This window comes from Ciona robusta, chromosome 2, assembly GCF_009617815.1.
Source record: "Ciona robusta chromosome 2, ASM961781v2".
NCBI lineage: Eukaryota > Metazoa > Chordata > Ascidiacea > Phlebobranchia > Cionidae > Ciona > Ciona robusta.
In genome coordinates this window covers 7144594-7164485 of record NC_143236.1, presented here as the reverse complement: position 1 = coordinate 7164485, position 19892 = coordinate 7144594, and the positions used below count along the sequence as shown (strand labels likewise).

General features: G+C 34.6%; 1 protein-coding gene and 1 long non-coding RNA gene across 2 annotated transcripts in view; one reads left to right on the top strand and one right to left on the bottom strand.

The window, feature by feature from the left end:
* The window catches only part of LOC149740720 (uncharacterized), a 163843-nt gene that overhangs the window by 130231 nt on the left and 13720 nt on the right, over positions 1-19892 (top strand). The gene's annotated exons all lie outside the window — the stretch shown is intronic.
* LOC149740721 (oxidation resistance protein 1A-like) lies at positions 149-19219 on the bottom strand. Its single transcript, XM_089873386.1, has 16 exons — positions 19020-19219; positions 18534-18641; positions 17691-17837; positions 16616-16681; positions 16258-16333; positions 14802-14929; positions 11922-12091; positions 11032-11279; positions 10573-10630; positions 5195-5347; positions 4480-4604; positions 3713-3819; positions 2170-2298; positions 1527-1688; positions 1012-1181; positions 149-657 (listed from the first exon to the last, which is right to left on the bottom strand). Exons 1-16 carry the CDS (start codon positions 19089-19091, stop codon positions 516-518), a joined length of 2061 nt encoding a protein of 686 aa, XP_089729512.1. The 5' UTR covers positions 19092-19219; the 3' UTR covers positions 149-515.

Genomic DNA, 19892 nt, shown 5'->3' with positions numbered 1-19892 from the left:
TCCCTACCTTACTATACTTCAAATTGCAATAACATCACCAAACTAACCAGCAGTCAAACTTCTTATATTATATCTATTCTATGTCAAGGGACCTCAGGTTTAGGCAAGAATTTGGGCATAACCCCAGTGTATTATTATTTAAAACACGTTTCAAGTTTTAACAGTAATTTATTACACAATAGCAGTTAACGAAAATGAAAACAATAGAGATTGCACGCTTACTATAATAGCTACTGATGTTCTTTGCAGCAGCTATAAATAGATACGAAAACTAGAACCAATTAACTTGGTCCTATGACATAACAGTGGTTTTCACACGTCACAACAGAATAGGTTTGTTCCGAAACAAAAGGCAAACAAACCGAGTAATGCTGCCACAAAAACACTTCCACTTTTTCAGATTTTCTTCCACTTTTGATCATTCGCTTTTCAGTAAATTGAAAACACATCTCCATCTTGCACCAGCGGCAAAAATCGTGTGCATATGCGGTAATAGAGGTTATTATGACGTCACATCAACTGGCGTCAAACCCCCAAACCTCAACGTTTTGAATAAAAAAGTCTTCTGTTGAGGCAAGTGGATTGTTTTGAAAGGTTAGGCATGTATGGCTGCTGCCGTGGCACAAGTCACTGTCAAGCCACAACCCCGAAGCACCACTAAAAAAAATTAGTTAAGTGATTATTTTTGGTTAAATTTTTCTAAGAGTTTATTTTTGGTTAAATGGTTTGTTTATACTCAAGAACCGTTATGCCCCACAAGAGAAAAACAACACGACAGTAAGACACAGTAATTTAGTTCCCAGAAGAAGCATAAACATAAATAAACATGGTTGGGCATTAAAAACAAAGGAAAATTATTCTGTAAAATGAATTAAACTCTATTCTAATAAAATTCTAATAAAGTAATGGGTCAACTCTGTCCTAAATCTCAGGTCCCATGGCGTATCACGATCGACCTTACCCATATTAAATAAAAACAGAGTAAACAACATAGAAATAACATAAACTTACTCTCCACCCCCGATGGACAAGGAATCAGGATTTCCTTTGACGAAGAAATTATTTTCACCCGACCAGGTAAAGATTTCTATGTTCGGTTCAAGCGTGAACAAGAAAGTTTCACCCGTGCCATAAAAATGTTCGCTGACGTGTGGCTCATTGGAACAGAAAGCACCAAAAACCTAAGATGCAAACAGATTTATGTTTAAAATGGTTTGATCACTCCTGTAATGGCACGTGGTACACCATGATTATGCATAATTTGATAAAGAATGGCCCAGTAATGGGCAATTCAGTGGGCTGTTAACATATGCAATAAAAAAAACATAGGTAATTGTTTATATAAATGTGTTTTTCATTGCATATATTATTTTATACGTTTTTTTGTTGCATTTATTTTTTATCAAATATTTTATCAATGCATGTTATGCAGGAAAATGAATAGAAGAACTACTTTTGTGGCCATTTAAGTTTATTTAAACCTAATTATAACAAGACATAAAACATATAAGAAATTAACTACTTACATGGCCATTGCTGTCTTGCACCACTATAACCACTGGCGTGTCTTCATGATATTTATTCGTAACTTTCCTGTACAATGTACGTAGACTCATCCCATGTTCAAATGTGCTGTATAGAAGTTTCCATGCACAACCAATGGTACGCGCTGGTATGTGACGACATAACTGGAAAGTATGACAAATGTAAGACAACAGCCACTGTTGTATGGTTTTCTATAACATTTCTGCTGGATCTAATGTTGCCACCTATTTTTGTCAGTCACTACTATAGCACATTTAGCAGGGTCTTGGAAATATAATTCTACACAACAAATTGTTTTAACATTTTGATTCTTTTCTACACAAATTATGATTGGTACCCTAAAACAGTCTGTGCTGTTGTCCGGTGGTTAGCGCTTGCATCCTTAACCAAAGGTTACTTAATTATCCTTGCGTAGCTATAACACCATGTTCTTGTTTCACCATGCCTGCTTACAAATTACCATGCATGTAAGTTTGTTGGTGAATGAATGAATAAAAGTAAGTTGCTTTATCCTTGCGTGGCGGGAAAACCACAGAAGTTACAACACGGGTATTTATACACCTCGTACCAGCTTATGAGTTACCAGTGATTGCATATGTGTAGTGTACTGTATAGAACACATACCTCTAGCAAGGTATCATCATTCAACAAGTTGCTGCTGTCAAGTAGATCGGGCATCAACGAAGTATCATCATCTGCCAGTTCGATGGCTCCCAGTGTTGACCGGCGTTGTGCTTCCTCCACACTTACAATCTAAAAGTAAGTGCACAATTATTAACCTGGAAACACTAGGCAGTTATACTTGGGTTTTCATTAAGATTTGACTTTATAGGGCTTGTTTTTTTTCCTTTTTTAAGTTTTAAAATCTGCTTCAGAAATTGATAGAATAACATAAAAAATATTTTTAATTTTACATCTATTCTAATAAAGAACAGGCAATAAAACATCTACAAAATAACCCCCAAGCCTAACTTCAAATTTAAAGTGGTTTAATCTCAATGGTGTAATTATCGATTGACGAGCGATTCAACCTACAGTTTTTTTAATGTCGTTTAGATGAAGAGACGCTACTTCACTATTTTCAACATTTTGCAGCTTAGACAGGAGTGGGTGCGACGTATTAACCACGTGACTTTGTTTCTCGGAAACTTTTCTCTCTCTTCTTTTGAGCGCGTTCAAGCGGAACGATAATTGTCGTCGTGCTACACGAGCTATTATGACGCAACAAGCAACTACGCGACGTCGAGTTTTATGATGAAACAATACCCCCGCACCAATGAACAGAAGCAGTAGATGCCAATATGTGGCGTCCTCTTCGCGCAAACCGTTTATCGGCATTCTATGACGTAACAGTGCCTATTCAACTAACACCTACGCACAAAACAAAACATTTCTTATTTATCTCTTAGAATACAGTAGCGAAGATAAAATTATTAAAACAACGACGAAAAAGAGCGCCAACAGCAAACGGCAGTCGTTAAAACAAGCTATGGATTAAACTTTACAGTATGCGAAAAACTGCGAGTTAAAAAGCATGGTTGTCGAAAACTTAACGCCTCTGGGCATAACTGATATACTGAGTTTACTTTAAAACAATACAAGCCGAAAATAAACTGCTTTTCTTGACCAACTAATTATTTTCAATCAGCTGCTAACTATCCACAAAACACACTTATGTTGTAATTACACTGCGTAAACATGGCTGACAACTCGCACAATAACGTTGAAGTGCTCTCACTTTAAGCGCAGCCGGCTACAAGCACTTCAATGCACGACGTGTATGCGACGCACGTGATATCCTATGACAGCGCAGGGTGGGAAAATAACACGTCTATTTAAACGCAGGGTTCGAAAATCGCGTAAACTAAGACTGTATTAGCGAAAACGACACGGCACAAGACGTAAAATAAATCTCCTAAGTAGCTTATTTATTTAAGAAAAAAATAAATATGAATCTGCTTTCTAATATTTTATTTAGCGGCGGCTGGGATAATGGGACAACACCAGCTTAAAGCTAAGGTCTCATGGTATAAAACCTCATTTATTTAAAATATGGATATCATGTCTTTTGCAAGACTTGCCATTGGACCTCACCATAATGGAATAATTATTTACTGCACTTTTTAAACTAAACATAGATATGGTATAACAAACATAGAAATCTTACCTCCCACTCTTTCTCAATCCTTGATTCCGCGAAAAAATCTTCAATGAATTCGAGTGACGTATTTGTTGAAGAGCGACCACGTGCGTCGTTGTCTGTGACGTCACACTCTGGGTGAACAAACGTAAATCGTGAAATAACAAAGCGTGTCTTCCGTAAACGTAAAGCGTGTACAAAAGTACAAAACTTTATTTTGATGGCTATTTTGATGGCTATTTTGATGGCTATTTTGAGATAAAGGACTAAATCAGACCCAAATTAAGATGTTTCTTGATGGGACAGATAATTCCTATGTTCTATTTTTATTTGAGATCTTACGGCAAGACACGCTTGGGCCCCTGGGAGTTATAGGCCGAAGTTGGCTCAATACCGGCACAAGAAAGTCTTATATATAGAACAGACAAAGTCATTTGATCGGCGCTAAAACTGTCGGTCAAGAATTATGAAAATACCGGTTTCAACCGGATTACAAAACCGCTATTTCCTTTATATATTCTTAAGCATTTATTACATTTTACGATTAACATCGGATTTACGATTTATTTTGAACTGTAAGCGTGTTTTAACAACTAGTTTTTTCGTTTTTTTTTATTTGCTCTGCTAACGTTATTTTCAGAATTTTCGCTACCGTAATCGAAGACAAAATTAAAATTTAATAAAAACAATATAATTTTGTATATATATAAAACAATATAACACCTATTACTTATACATCTATACTGAAATATAACCTACCACGCACCAGTTATACACCATGACACCATACGTACTTGGTTTATCGTTGATTTCAAACTCCGTAAGTGGATCCATCACCACGAAACCGTTCTGTTCAGCGAAGTCGAGTGTATACGGATCCGGGTTCCATTGCATGAAGAATGCTAGTAGCTGGTCGGATCTAAGAATATATAACTTGTAAGTGCGGCGTGGTGGTTACATTAAGTTTCATAACGTGGGCTACAGAGTGAAACGTTTCATGTTATATAGTTGTAAGTGGGAGACATGGGAGACATTTGATTGCGTCAACTTAAAGAGTTATTGTGTTATGATGCGTGGTATAGAAACCAGTATTAGCGGAATAACATGGTAATTATAAATCTTTATTGAAACTGTAATCTATGGATGTTAGTATTTAAATTCGTTGTTTGTATGTTATGTGTTTCGATCACGCTTTTTTTGAGCAATTAAAATTTGCATTAGTTTTCAACCGTAATCGTGTTTTGGCAGTAACAAACTATATTGAAAGATACTGTTTCCTAGTTCCTACAAATGCTATTATCAGGATGTTGGGGTAAAATAGGACAGGTTTTCATTTCATTTTACCGTCCGTATCTTCATAACTTTGGAAGTGTGTTGTTAGTTTTTAAAAAGACGAAAATAGGGGTTATTTTGTGTTAACTGTAAACGGTAACCATCTTACCCTACAGTACTATATACTAACAGTTATCAGCGTGTTAAATGCAGAATAATACCACGCACTCTACTGACCTCTCGCGATGAGTTTGAAACCAAATCTCCTTCGATTCGTCGTTCGATCTTGATGATGACGTCATCGAGGTATTCCCCTTTTCGAGATCGGAGTGAATTGAAAATGTTTTCATCATTGGCGTGTTTGATCTTACACATAAATACATACGTTCTCTGTGGAAAGGCGGGGTTGTTATATTGCGTATATTTATGTAAAAAGACCACATTAGGTATACATGTAACTTCTGCCTTTTGTGTTTTATATAGTAGGGTGGGGGAAGATGGGATACCTTCAGCACATAATATTCAAATATCCTGATCGTGTCTTCAATAATTAACAACAGTCTATGGGAGTCGTGAGAATACGGTTTTAAATTCTTTGAAAGTACTTTGTTTATTTCCAAATAGGAAAAAAAAGAATGAAAAGGTGTCCCATCTCCCCCCACCCTACTAAACATAAATCTAAAAAAAACTTTTGAATACGTCTGAGCTACGATTATAATAAAACGCCTTCAAAATCTACACACTGGTAGTTGACTTGTAACCACTGCTTTGCACGATAAGTTGCAATGACCTGCTAAAGCTAAACCTGCAGCAGACTTTATATAGCGGGCAAGCCGGGTTATAAACCCTCAAGGTTGCGAAATATCGCGGAGTTGACAATACGGGTTTCAGCGAAAACGCTGATTTGCGTCGGTCAGATGGGGTTCATTACTTGCAGCGTCGGTTATTATAAATGTAAACAGAAAAATAAATAAAAAAGTAGTAGCGGAAAAAAGCTTTTAAAATTTAACAGCGGCTCGTTATCTTATACATGCAGGGTATTGAGCAATTTTGCGACCGATTTCGAAAGAGCTGTAAACGTGCTTGATTCGCAATGCCGGAAATGGCCTGAGGCTTATAGGTATTTGGGAGAAAACACGTTTTAGGAACGAGTGTTTCAACAACATATCAGAATATAATATTGCGCAAAAACACATTTTCGTAAATCAGAAAAAAATCTAAAAATAAAACAGTTTTTAAACCGATTTTTCGCCATTACTACTGAAAGTAAAACACTCTTTAGAAAACTAACACTCAAATAAATAAACGCCCTTCACTGGCCTAATATTTCAGTTTTCTTAATGCTTTAAACAGTTGCACGTCCTTCTCTGTGCTGAACCACCGACTAACACAGCATCATCTTGGTAGTACATACGGTTACGTGTATGTAGCACTGTATAGTTGTGCCATTTAAAGTTACCGGCTTCCCAAAATAGCAATTTCGTGGTTTGATCAATTCGGGTTATGTCTGATGACGCTGTTATTGCAAAACTTTGTGGCCACATCACACGACGCGTATGACGTATATTTCTGGCAACACGTGCTACTATGTGATTCCGATGAACAGAATACGTATGCGGTGTGTGCAATAGTCATACAGCGTGCACAGATTGCGTAATAACTGCAAGCATTACTTCTTGCGAAACTTTTCAACAATAAATTCGACACCGGTTTATAAAGATGCATTTAGAATGCGTCGTTATTTTTACAAGAAAAGCGAAAAAAGTGACGACAATTTTTTTCCGCGCTCTTTATGCAATGCTAAAGATTTAATGAGAAATGCAATCAAAATGAGAAAGTTATGAGAAAACTCTTAACCCCCCAAATATACACTTTATTCTACTCTATTATTCTAATACAAATGAACTTATTTCTTAACGATAATAACAAATCAAATACAATTAAACTTTTATTGCATTTCATCCTAAATCATATATACATTTCCCATTGCACTAAAATTCGAAAAAAATAAAATTAATACTCAATTTACGTTACTATAGCCTTTCCTTTTCTTAAATAACAATATCCATTTAATTCTTTTTCTACACTTCCGTAACCAAACAGCCACATTATAGACTCAAATACATTATACACCACTGCATCCTGCACTATATAAAACAAACACTTAGAAGGCTCGGGTTCCATGGTTGAGTTACTACCGTTGCAGCGAGCACTGGACATTCTGTACCACGCACTCTACATCGCGCTCTACACTTTATAACCGCCATATAGAACATGCGCTGACCACGTGCGCATTGTATACGTGCAAAAAAAGCGAAAGAGAAACGGCACCGACCTCAGATGAACTAAAGCCTTCTGAATCACAGCCGCTAATACTCGATAAATAGGCAAGGTTATGTCTGTATATTAAACTCGCAATTGGTCTATTTAACATTGCATTAGTAATATGCGAATATTTTATTAGGGGTTAGGAAAAAATGGCGAATTTGTGTTCAGTATGGCACATTAACCTTGTCTCGGTAATAAAACCGTCGAAATATGAGATACTGGGTAATAATGTAGTAAATTATTATGTTTTATGAAGTAACTAAAGTTAAGCATAGATGTTTCTAAGCAAGCAGTTTAAATGTGAACGTAAGACTTTTGCACACGGTACGTATTATATAAACAATGTGTGGAAAATGGAAACCATGCGTATTAGTTAATAACAGAATATTGTGTTCCAATTAATGTTTGCATTACAACAATAGTCGTACGTATGTAGGCCAACTGATGTAATCGTAGAACGAATGGCTCGAATATATATAATACCTTATATGCCTGTTAAAGTAATACCAATAATCTCATTGTAGATGTATATATGCTTGGGTAAGACATAACGACAATAGCTTCAACCCAGTGGTCGCTTGGTGGTTGTATAAATTGTCAGCCGTACATTGCATAACCACCGAAATATAATTACCCACAAAGTTACATGCGTGGTAACACGTAAGCGGGTAAGCGAGGATAAACAAGTTACATTCATTCACGTAATACGAGAAGCTACAGTTGCTATATAGGGATGGTAACTCGGTGGGAAATCTGCACCAAACCGGCTGGTGTCAACGAATAAATGGCCCTTATGGCTGTTAAATATTGGTTCCATTATTGTACGGGTCGTGGCTTTACGCGCACTATTCTTTCATATATAGTAGGGAGGGGGAAGACGGGACACCTTTAGCAGAAAATGTAACAACGGTCTATGGGAGTCGTGGCAATAGGGTTTTATAATTCTTTAAATGGTATCTGTTTACTACCAAATGGGACAAGAAAACAGAACAAAAGGGTGTACCATCTTCCCCCGCTCTACTATACACTAATTTGTTTTGATTGAACACAGTTAAATATCAACCGTGGTTTAACGATTATCTTTTAGTTGTTAATATAATCCTCCTAATCGTATGTGACATTGTGACTTGCTACGAGCTACGTGATCAAAGTCATGGTAACTTGCTCAAAGATTTCCGGACGCGTTCAATTTGTTATTGTGGTTTGTTTATTACCAAAAGAACCGCGTGTTACGTCACAGAGGAGTGGAACAAAGTTTACTCACTTGGAACGTCAACATATCTCGACTTTTAGTTGTTTGGGTGGTTTAATAGACGCGGTTTTTAACTGATGCCTTTTTAAGTATTTTTTAGACTAAGCGTATTTTAACGACTGTCGTTTTGCTGTCGATTTCATTCTTTTCGTTGTTTTAATAATATGATCGTCGCTGTTTTCAAAAGATAAATAAAATATATGTTATGTTATGTACGTCACAAACGATGTTGTTTGGTTGAAAAGCAATCCAATATGACGTCACAGTTGCTACATGAAGTTGCACATGCGGCATAATCGAACCATGTTTTCGTAACACAGGAGCAACAATCGCGACAGTGACGTCACAGAGCGAACAACAGACAAGGTACACCCGGTGTGTTTGACCAAAAGTCGATTATGAACAAACAATAAAACAACCAAGATTCGCACTTTAGGGAATTTCCCGGGTACATATTCCATGACAAAAAAATAATTAATGTTACGTTTGTATTAGATGTGCAAAAATAGTTGAAATACGTCTTAATTTAATTATACGTTTCATAAAATTTATCATTATAAAAACGTTGTATGGTTTGTAACATTAAACCCACAAACTAAATTTGATATCGTTATCCGGTAAAAGCCAAATATTTGGTGGCAGAACAATGATTTTCAGGTTACGTTCAGTTACTCGCTAGATGTCGCTACCGAGTGCAACCTGTTTAAACACAACTCGTTGCTTGGAAGGAACGAAGGTTACCTATTCGGTTAAAGCACAAATTATGTTGCACAATACATTTAATTTTAAGTTAAAAAAACATTATTTTGGCTGAAGCAAACATCTCTTACAAACTTAAGACATTCTGTACTACGTTGTTGATATTCTACTCATACAGCGTAACACGCCATGGGACCGTACGCCAGGTAACTTAAAATAATATCCGTGCATATTATAGTAGGGTTGGGAAAGACGTACATAATATCTAGATATCCTGATCGTGTTTTAAACAATTAACAGGCGTCTGTGGGGGTCGCGACTCGCGAGGATACGGTTTTATAATTATTTGATTGTTCTTTAAATAAAATGGTGGCCCATATTCTCCCACCCTATAAGTTCTGTAAAAATATAAGCACAGACAAAATTGGCGTATATATGATGTGTAAATATGACGGTTTGTTCTTTGTCACGTGGAAGACAAGGCGGGTTACTGTCTCGTGATTGTGACGTAACAAATATCGGAGACGGTATTCCGAATTATTTCCTGTTTTTAATGTGAGGTGTCACGTGGGTAGCTTTGCACAAGTAATTTATACAGCCGTACCTGTACAGATGTTTAAATTACTTGAATCTTTATAATATAATTATAGTACTGTGGGACAAGATGGATAACGTTAGCACAAAACGTAATATATTTCCTAATTACACAAGTTCAATATTAATACAATTCCGTGATCGAACAGTGGTATCTGTGACGTCACAATGCGCGTGATACGGAGTCACGTGGTTGATATTCACGTGACGTTAGGTCGAGATTTTAAACACCAAAAAAATGACGTTGCAATAAAACGTTATTGTCTTGAAAGAGACTTGGCAAACACGTAATTATTAACACGAAATAGGTTAATCTACCCTCCTTTGGGACATGGCTCATGGGCGCCTTTATATAGAAGGGTATACTGTACTATGAACTAGAGACGAGTATGCGGTTATGCAGCTTTATATAGTAGCAAACTCACTTTACAACATGGCATGCGTATATACGACTATCTTACAAAAATTAAAAAAGTTATATTATGATTTTAAAAACAAGTTTGTCATTAAATATAACAATAATCAAACACTACAGTATATAACATTAACAAAAATGGTTCCCTATGTTTAAGGACTATAATTGTAATTGTATTTAACAATATCACCTCAGATTTTACTAAAAACTCAAAACACCTGATACCTATGCTGACCAACACAACAAATTACACTCTAAGCAGTTGTGACACAAATATGAAAATAGTATAAACATGATTTATTATTGAGGATATCTATTTAAACTCACATGATCTGTGTTGGGGATCCGAGACCTGATTGGTTCGTTTCTTCATCGGGGAAAAATTCTGTGCAATAAAATAAAAATAAATTTTGATTTCATCAAGTAAGGATAAGTGTAAACGAAAAGTCGAGTCCAACTAATGGTTGAACAAAGGAAAAAAAATTGAAAGTGTAAGTAACATAAGCGCGTGGTTACAGTAGGGGTATCACCAACAAGGGTGACATCAACAAGGGTGATAAGGTGGGTAAAGATGGGACACCTTTTCATTGTATTTTCTCATCCCAACATTCAAGAGAATTATAAAATCGTTTCTTCACGACTCCAATAGACAGTTGTTATTTGTTTAAAACACAATCGAGGTATTTAGATATTATGTACCAAAAGTGTCCTGTCTTCCCCACACTACTAAATGATTTTACCCTGCTATCAGGTGTCTAGAGATGCAAGGAATATAAATTGTCCAACCTTCAACAGACTTGACAACCGAGTGGAGAAACGGGAATTCTTCTTTCAATTTAACCTCTGCTCGTGTCGTGACCTTTTCTTCTTTATCCGAGGTCTCTGATTGGCCGGTTGGGGATTTTTGAGCCTCCTGATTGGTCGGTGAAGTGGGCGTGATCGTGGGCGTTGAATCTGACGAGATATCCACAAGTAGGCCATCGTGTGGTGGGGTGTTGTTTTCGTCTTTTGGTTTCGGAGGTTCCGGGATTTTGCTGAAACAATAATTACTCTGATTATAATTTAAACAAAAAAAGTTGAAATAAATATGTGCAAACAATTAAATAACAAGCTATTTAAAGTAAAATAAAACATACTCTGGTTCATAAGACATGGATTTTCTACATCTTTTTCAAACATTACAGACACAACACATGTATCACAAGATTGTCTTTATTTCAAATGTTTCAGTTTAAGCACCTTCAACCATCAATAATTAATCACGGTATCATACACTAACATCTGAGATATGTGTTTGGTCAGTATAACAAACATGATGAGATGGTTATTTCGGAGTAGAAGCACAGTAAATTAAAAAAAATGGTTTTAAAATGCTTTTGTTGCTACTAGGCATAACATAATGTATAAATAAAAAGCCTCTCGAAACAGCTGAAAATCGTTGATATAATAAGATGCACATAAAAGAAACATTGGAAAAGGAAAATCTGTAAACAATTTTAACCAAAAGAGTATTTCACTCACCAACAACGATTGTTTTACTTAAACATAAAATATTTTTGTTTTGCTGTTATTGCTACCAGCCATAATATAATATACATAAATTTACATTTTTTATTAGAAAATCTTTTTATTTATATTATAAAATATATATATAAACTATCATCCAAACCACAAACCTTGTACTACTGCATCCTTTATCACAGAACATGGAAACACTTGTAATTAGAGACAAGTTACACATGATTCCAAACTTTTCGCACCCATGTAGAATAGCAAGTGGATCGTTTGCATCAGGATCGAACATTATTGAGGTCGGTGTGACGAGAAGAACACCTTCAACAGTTTCCTGTACAAAGAAGGGAGTTATTAGTTACTATACAGTTTAAAAAGTCCATTCCAAGTTTCTATTTCACTTTCACTTTTCCAAACAAAAATTAAATTGTATTGGTACATTCTAATACAATACACACTAAGAATTGTTTAGAAAGTCAGATCTAATAGCCCTTTTTTGTTTCCCCTTCCACTTTTTCAAATGTCATATTTTATTTTACTTTTCCAGACGAAAGTTAGTGTATGGTAGGTAAAAGCCACAGTAAATATAACCTATAAAATAATGGACTTCGATTTTTAATTTTAAAGGATAGATTGTTCTATTCTGTAAGGGTAAGACCTGTCATAATGCATACCAGTGTGTGTGGGGCTTAATCCATGGTTCCCCAATTATTCCAACTGTTGTATATTAATATGTTACGAAACATTTAACTGCATCCTGTCGAATGGTCACAGAAACCATTCTTAAAAATTCTACCAAGCCGAAATTGGAAGCAACAATAATCTTATAATCTATTTATAAATTGCAGCTCAAAGAGTGAAACAACAACATTGGAGTGAAGGGACAACCGCACAACTCTGACCTACATATCAGGTCCCTTGATGTGTCACACCACAAAACCTTACTTGTTTAATATAGAATTATAAATAAAACAATGAGGCTTTATGGCTGACATCGAAATAAGTTGAAGTAGAATAGAAAGTAAGGCAATAATAAATGAAGTTGTAACACTTGATTGGCCATGCATGCAAAACATTATTGCCCATTGTCAAGTTGCTAAGTAACAATTTAAAGTTTCTCCGCGAACCTCATGGCTGTTGAACTGAATGTGTGTGAAAAGTAATGACATTTAAAAATAAAAGAGAGAAATTTTGTATAATAGAATATAATTGCCATATTATAAAATTCAAATGTTGATTTTTGGAAATAATAAATTGTGCATAAATATTCAAATATTTAAGAAAAAAAAGTTAAACGTGTGTATAAATTTTAAGAATGGAAAACGTATATGAGCCAATGCTTAACATGTGCCAATGGAAAGTACAAGTTACTTAGCGCTGAGAAACAGTTTGTGTAAACCAAATACTAATCAGATATGTGGATTATGTCAACATGAGACTTCTTAACACATAGGTTGTAATACACAACTACTGGGTCCTAAAATAAGTTGGTTGTCCTGGTTTGGTGAGAAGGGTAGTGAATGAGCTGTACTGGGCAATATAAAATTAAAACCAATAAATCAGATTTTTTTTCAAGTATGTATAGAGTGTATAGGGTATTTAATGTCTAACTAGCCATGCTTTCTGTATATCACATATGTTTTATGGTGGGGTATTTTGAAGGAAGTGTAACAATGACGTATTCGCAAAATATCAAATAAAACAACAAGTCCTAATTCTCAGAATTACAATTTACAGAACTGTTAAAAATTTGGCAACTGTAGGGCACTGACAGTTCAATCGGTCAACATAGACATTTTTGTCACATATTCTGAAACATCTGCACAGATAATGTGATGTTTGCTAAGAAATGGCTGTCAATCAATGTTTTGAACTGTTGCATTTCGGAAGAAATACAATATATATAGTTTTTGTGCACAAAACAAGACCAACTGAATGCAATGGTAAACATCAAGCTATGTTAATGACATACCATGTGTACAGTATAAATAGTGGATAATTTATTTTACCTCATTACAAAGCTAATAAGACCTATGGCTGTTACATGAGGAATCTGGACAACAATATTTAAAAATACTACATGTAACATGTGTGCAACCAATAGGTTCAACAGAGCGTGGAAGGACCATTTGATTGGTTAAAAATGACAATGGTTGCTCAACCTTTAAAAATACCTGAACTTGATAATATGCTTTAATAAAGTTTCAGGAGAATACGAAAAATCATGAGAAAAATCCCCAAATCTAATTGTAGGGAGGTTAGGGGTTGGCCAGCCCACCCTACCGCCACAGGTTTGGCGCCTACGTGCTTATTTATATTTCAATGACAGGCAATTAGTCAGTGGAGGAAACAAAGCCTTCAAGGTTAAGAATTAAGATCAATAGAAATCTATATAAGAACATAATGGAACACGCAGGAATATTGATTGACAATTATTTTGGTTGAATAGTAGCTCAGAACAAACAGGTTGTTGCAGAAATTAGGCAGCGATGGATTAAATTGGTGGCTGACAGACATTGCAATCTTTATTATTAAAAGCAACATAATTAATAGACATATCTGACCTCAAACAAATTATTGGTTTATGCTTTAGGTTTATTACATTTAAAACATATATCTGCACAATCACTATAAATATCATTTAAACCAGAAGTCTCAAAATGTGTGCCTTGAAAAAAAACTTAAAAAAGCATGTGTTAACTTGTAAAATGTTGGTTTTTAAAAGTTTAATGTGTTTTTAGAAACTTTAGAACTACCAGTTAAAACTTATAGACAAATTTTAACATTTGTTTTAAACATGTATAGAAAATTAAGTGCAATAAAGAAATGTTTTAGCACCCCTAACTTCAACATAGATATCTTATTGCTCCAAGCCTACAACCCAGTGGTTACTAATGAGTTGTCCAAATTATCAGCCGCAAATAAAAGAATATAACAAAAAATAATCACCCAGCTGGCACGAAGTGTATGAAACAGAACACCCATGTTATAATACTTTCGATATCCGGTCACAGAGTATAAAGCAAGTTCCATTTATTCTTTACCTGAGTAGAGGTAATATATCGTACAGTCATCTTTATAAAGTTTTCCTCAAATGGTTCGGACTCGGTTGAAAACATTCGTGTACGAGGTTGTTTACCTTCCACACTTGTGTCCGATGTTTGGGAGATACCTGAGTAAACATTCAGTCATCTAAGGCGTGTAATCATGTATGAACATTAAGGTACCTAGGAATCCAATATCATAAATTTATATAAACGGATATTGTTGGTTCAGGCCAGGGTTTAATTGTTTCGGAGACTTTTATCTGAATTTTGTTTATACACGCTTATTTTTTCCAACCAAGGGTAAAAATTAAAAAATTAGAGAATAAAAAAATATTATTTGTTGGGAATCACATATTACTGCTATTAGATGTAAGAGTGAACTTCATCAAACAACTTAAATCATTTATTTTGGTAAGAATGTTGTGGACCTGTGCACTCGACATAGCATTAAACTATTTGGGATGTGTAGATCAAAACAAAGTATTTGTTGTGTACTTGTGTATACAAACAAAAACTCCCAAGTTCACAAGACCACAAAGTCATAACACAGATGTCATGTTTCATACAACTTGTACTTGCTTATACACGCCAATACTGGTACAGGCATTTAGGTTAACGGAATAGTTTCTGGGTAAAGCGCGAGCGCTTACCCCAGTGTAAAAGGTAATAAACACTATTTATGCTTGTTGCAATCATGGATATAGTAATGGCAGTGAACACAAAATTAAGTTAAGTATGACAAATACTTAATTAATAATGGAATAACTGAAATTAGGTAAATTGTCAGCCTGCTTCTACATTGAATAAAGTAAATTAATTGAATGCTATACACAAGTGAATAAGTTAAGATTAATCAATATTCTAATTTCAAGTATGTAATGCAAGTGCTTCATTGTGAATTTACTGAAAGTTCAAGAATCAAGGGTGGTTAATAATAATTGTATTCATAACACAGAAACCCAATATCCGATATTTTAACTCAAAGTGAAGTTGGTATATGTTTACAGTTTACTCAAAATGCAGTTACAACGAAAATAAATCAAATAACCAACTGTTGATTTTCCTTACAATGAGGTAAACTCTCAACTTAATTACGCACAATAATTTTTTTATAATGCAGATTATTATATTAATAATTGCAACACAATAAATCTTAACCGCCCCCAATCAAGGTCTGGATTCAAGCAGATCTAATGCAAAAGTCTAAGAAATCAATTACCAATTTGCGTTTTTCTTGAAACAAAAACAACACAGTACTAATCTAACACATTGTTTCCTGTGCGAAAAAAACAGTAAATTAAGGTTGTTTATTACCTCATGTTTAAAAATACAAAATCTATTCTATGTACAAAACACAATGAACCAGTACATAAAACAAAGGTGTAATTGGGCACATGGTGAACTGTTTTGTTGATTAAAAATATCATTAAAAATATCATAACCAGCCACATACCTCTTGTTATAGTGGGGCTTACTGGAGTCTCTGTTGTAACCTCTGGTTTGTTGGTGTCTGCTCCCATGTCTCTTAGCTGGAACATAAGATACTTGTTTTTATAAGTGTAACCATAGATCCATAGTTGATTTGATTTTTTATTTTTCAACAAAATTCAACGCAACATTGTTAAATCACACTTAAAGTTATAGTTTAAAAACATACGGAACCTCATTGATTAATATGGTGAATGCAACTGTTGGTTGTGCTTGTTTATTTTATTTATAAAAGAATATTAATCCCGTAATATCGAATCTCACGGATTAAAGATTGTGCACCTCTATACACACACACGCCGATAAAAGTAAAACAGCCTCACCAGTTTTGAATTACTGTTTGCATCTTTAATATCCTCTTGTGTGGAAACTACCAGCAAATCCTGGAACTGAACAGGAAAATCAAATTTATTGATTTCGTTAAGAAAAGACCAACTAACCGCATTGTGCGTAGACATAATTATAACAATCTCTGTTTCAACTGAGATTTAAATAAAGTAATAAGCAATACTTCTGCTCATTGTCATGCAGTTTACAGCAAGTAGCAATCCTAAAACAGCAGGATTATTGAAACATGATGTACTACATAGAGGTTTAAGAGATAACTATATTTGTTCCAACCGTACAGTCATAGGTACTAGGGATGTTATTTATAGCATTTGTCATTTATAAAACGCAATGGGATTATATTGTACACACAATATCACATGATTGCCATTCACATGCCATCACATGAAAAGATTATGTAAAAAAGTTTTTATTCACATGATTAAAGTTGCTACAAATTGTTTTGCTAGACAATTTACTTTAGGCTTAACACAGGAAAATGATTAATATTCGTAACCATAGTCTTATGATGTAATGCTAATTAGTAATTATGACAGAATGAACTCATGTTTCCTTAAGTTGCAAACCAAGAACCTCTAGATACTAAATATTAAGCACATAGCCTACAATCGAAGAACTAATACCATTATACAGTATACACTACAAATTTCCATTAATAAAAAACTTTATTATATTTATATTCTTATCAGAGCTGTGGTTAAAATATCAGATAAGGAAATTATGCTAAAGTTCATATATATATATGCTGAATATGAAGCAACTAATGTAACCTTATTATTATCTGCACTGCATTAAAACATCACTAAAAAAATGGTTTAAACCTGAATTAACTGCATAGGCAGTAGTTTTGAATAAAATAAAAGGTTATAGTAAAGTTACATAATTCTGCAAAAAAAACGTTCACATTATTGGCTTTAATGGTTATCGACAGTTCAGAAAGTTTCATTGTTGGCCTGCCTACTGCCTACCCTGCCATCCTGGCCTCCTAGGTTCAATGCATAGGTACATTAATTGCGAAACAACAAACAACTTATTATAACTCCATTTTACCTTCTTTGGTTTTGAGAAGTCAAGTTGACCAGGTGATGCAGACAAAGGAGCCAAGAAGGAAAAATCTCCGTCAAAATTTGTTCCCGAGTTTTGGGACACTTGTTCTACTGTTGGTTTCAAAATATTCGTCTCAGGGACAAATAAAACCTGAACACAAATGGTTTGAGTAAAAATTTTGTTTTAGTTATGAAGAAAATGTTAACAGTCCTCCAATTTTTTAATATATAAAGATATGAGTAATTATTAGATGAAAAACTCAATTGTTTAACCGTGTTATTGAAAAAAACAATTGTTTACCCATGCTATTCCCATGCGTTAATATTGTTAGTAATATCTAATACATTATTAAGGTACTGACAATTTAAATTGGCGGCTTCCTAATATAAATTTGATTATAATAATCTAGTTTGAATGAAACAAATGTTAAAATGTTGAATGAAACTCTACAATTCTTGATATTAATTACCACTTGTCTACCCACTAACCTAAAATTCATTTGACCAACTTGTGTATAAAAGAGTTACCTACAAATGTTAATATACTTTTATGTGGCATCTGGCATGCATAAAAGACTTAGTTTTATGCATGATACTGGTAATTTGTTAGACAGTTTCATTAATGGGAGTTTTATGCTACTCTGTGTTTTGCACCCAAAGTTAATACAAAACATAAATGTTCTTAAGTTCTGTTTTATAAAAGCAAGCAGTTTTTTAATGGATTTAGCAAAAAAATCAATGACAATTTCCATTGACAACATTTCAGGGAAAAAACAAAAATCAGTGCCATTTTTAATCAAAAATATAGACCTAAAAACTGCAATATGATGAAAAAATATAAACATACTTGTTCAGGGAAAATGTAACTTGACGTTAGTTTGTTTAACTTCATAATCGCTGAAGGGGTAGTGTTAAAGTTAACCGCAATGCTTCTTAAAGTGTCTCTGTTCCCAACCTGGTGTTTAAAAGATATGTTTTAAAACTTGAACTACAAACAGTAATATGAATGAACAACAGAATAAATGTGACTTTTTTATCCCTGTGTAGCAGGGCAACGATACTCGTTAAAAGTTAATAACTAACTTTTTGTTCAACAAAATTATAGTGAATATTTTAATGCAGTTTTAATAAAACCAGATGCACGTATATATACTAATATACACACATTTGCAGACACTCAAATGCATTTATTCAAATTAGGTGAAAACTAATTTAGTTTTGCAGCCAAAGATACAAAAAATGACAAAAATACAACAAATTAGTTTTATTTTAACGAACAGTAGCGCAAGTTACGTCAATATATTGACATCAAAATAAAGTTTAAAATATTTACGTTGTATTGAATGGTCCCTGCAGGTTGAGATGATTTTCTGTTTCCATTATGGCTGCTACAGGTCGAAAACATGTTTTTACAGCACCAAACACGACCTACGCTTAATTATTACTTTCTTATATGTATTATTTTTCACGCCTTAAAATCAGTATAAAGTTTAAATACGTACAAGACCTTAGCACAATAATCAAGACTCTTGTAAAACAAGCTCACGCGACAACACACACAATCTGATTTCTCTTTTTTTCCTTTGCCCTATAGCACAGCACAGCGGCCCCAGTTGACCAAAAGATTGGTGTGTTCGAAGCTCGATGCTAGCACTAACGTGTGCTTCCTTGCTGTGACAACAGGACATTTTCCAAGGCGTGTTGTATTTTTCGGCAAGCTCCGTGCTTTTACAATTTCTAAAATACCCACACCAGACATCCCACCTTTTGTCCTGTAGGAGATCGCTCGCGTGACATGACGTGAGAAAAGTTGCATGACTAATCGGCAACAACAATTTTTGACTTTTATTGGCGCTCGCTTTTCTACTATGAGTGATGAATGTAAGTTGCTCTATTTTGCACCTAGTGCTTACGAGTTTGTATGTCCTAACTTGTGCGTGATCATTTTTTTTCTGTGTGACTGACAGCATGGACAAGCAATTGCCGCTAAGTGTTTTGCCCAAGAACACACATGCCCACAATGATAGTAGTCCAGAGAATCATTTCTATCTTGCCTTAAAACAAGGCGAGCACTATAAACACTTCGCCATATAGTACTGCGAGGTAATATGGGACACCTTTAACACATAATGCCCCAAAATCCCGATCGTGGTTTAACGAATAAGCAACGGTATGAGAGTCGGGAAGATACGGTTTTATGACTTTT

Coding starts and splice junctions, on each gene's coding strand:
- LOC149740721 (XM_089873386.1), bottom strand. CDS start 19,091: ATGTTTTCGACCTGTAGCAGCCATAATGGAAACAGAAAATCATCTCAA. Junction 11,280..11,921: donor AAAGGATGCAGTAGTACAAG/GTTTGTGGTTTG, acceptor TTATTGTTTCAG/CAAAATCCCGGAACCTCCGA. Junction 2,299..3,712: donor GGATTGAGAAAGAGTGGGAG/GTAAGATTTCTA, acceptor ACTTACTTTTAG/ATTGTAAGTGTGGAGGAAGC.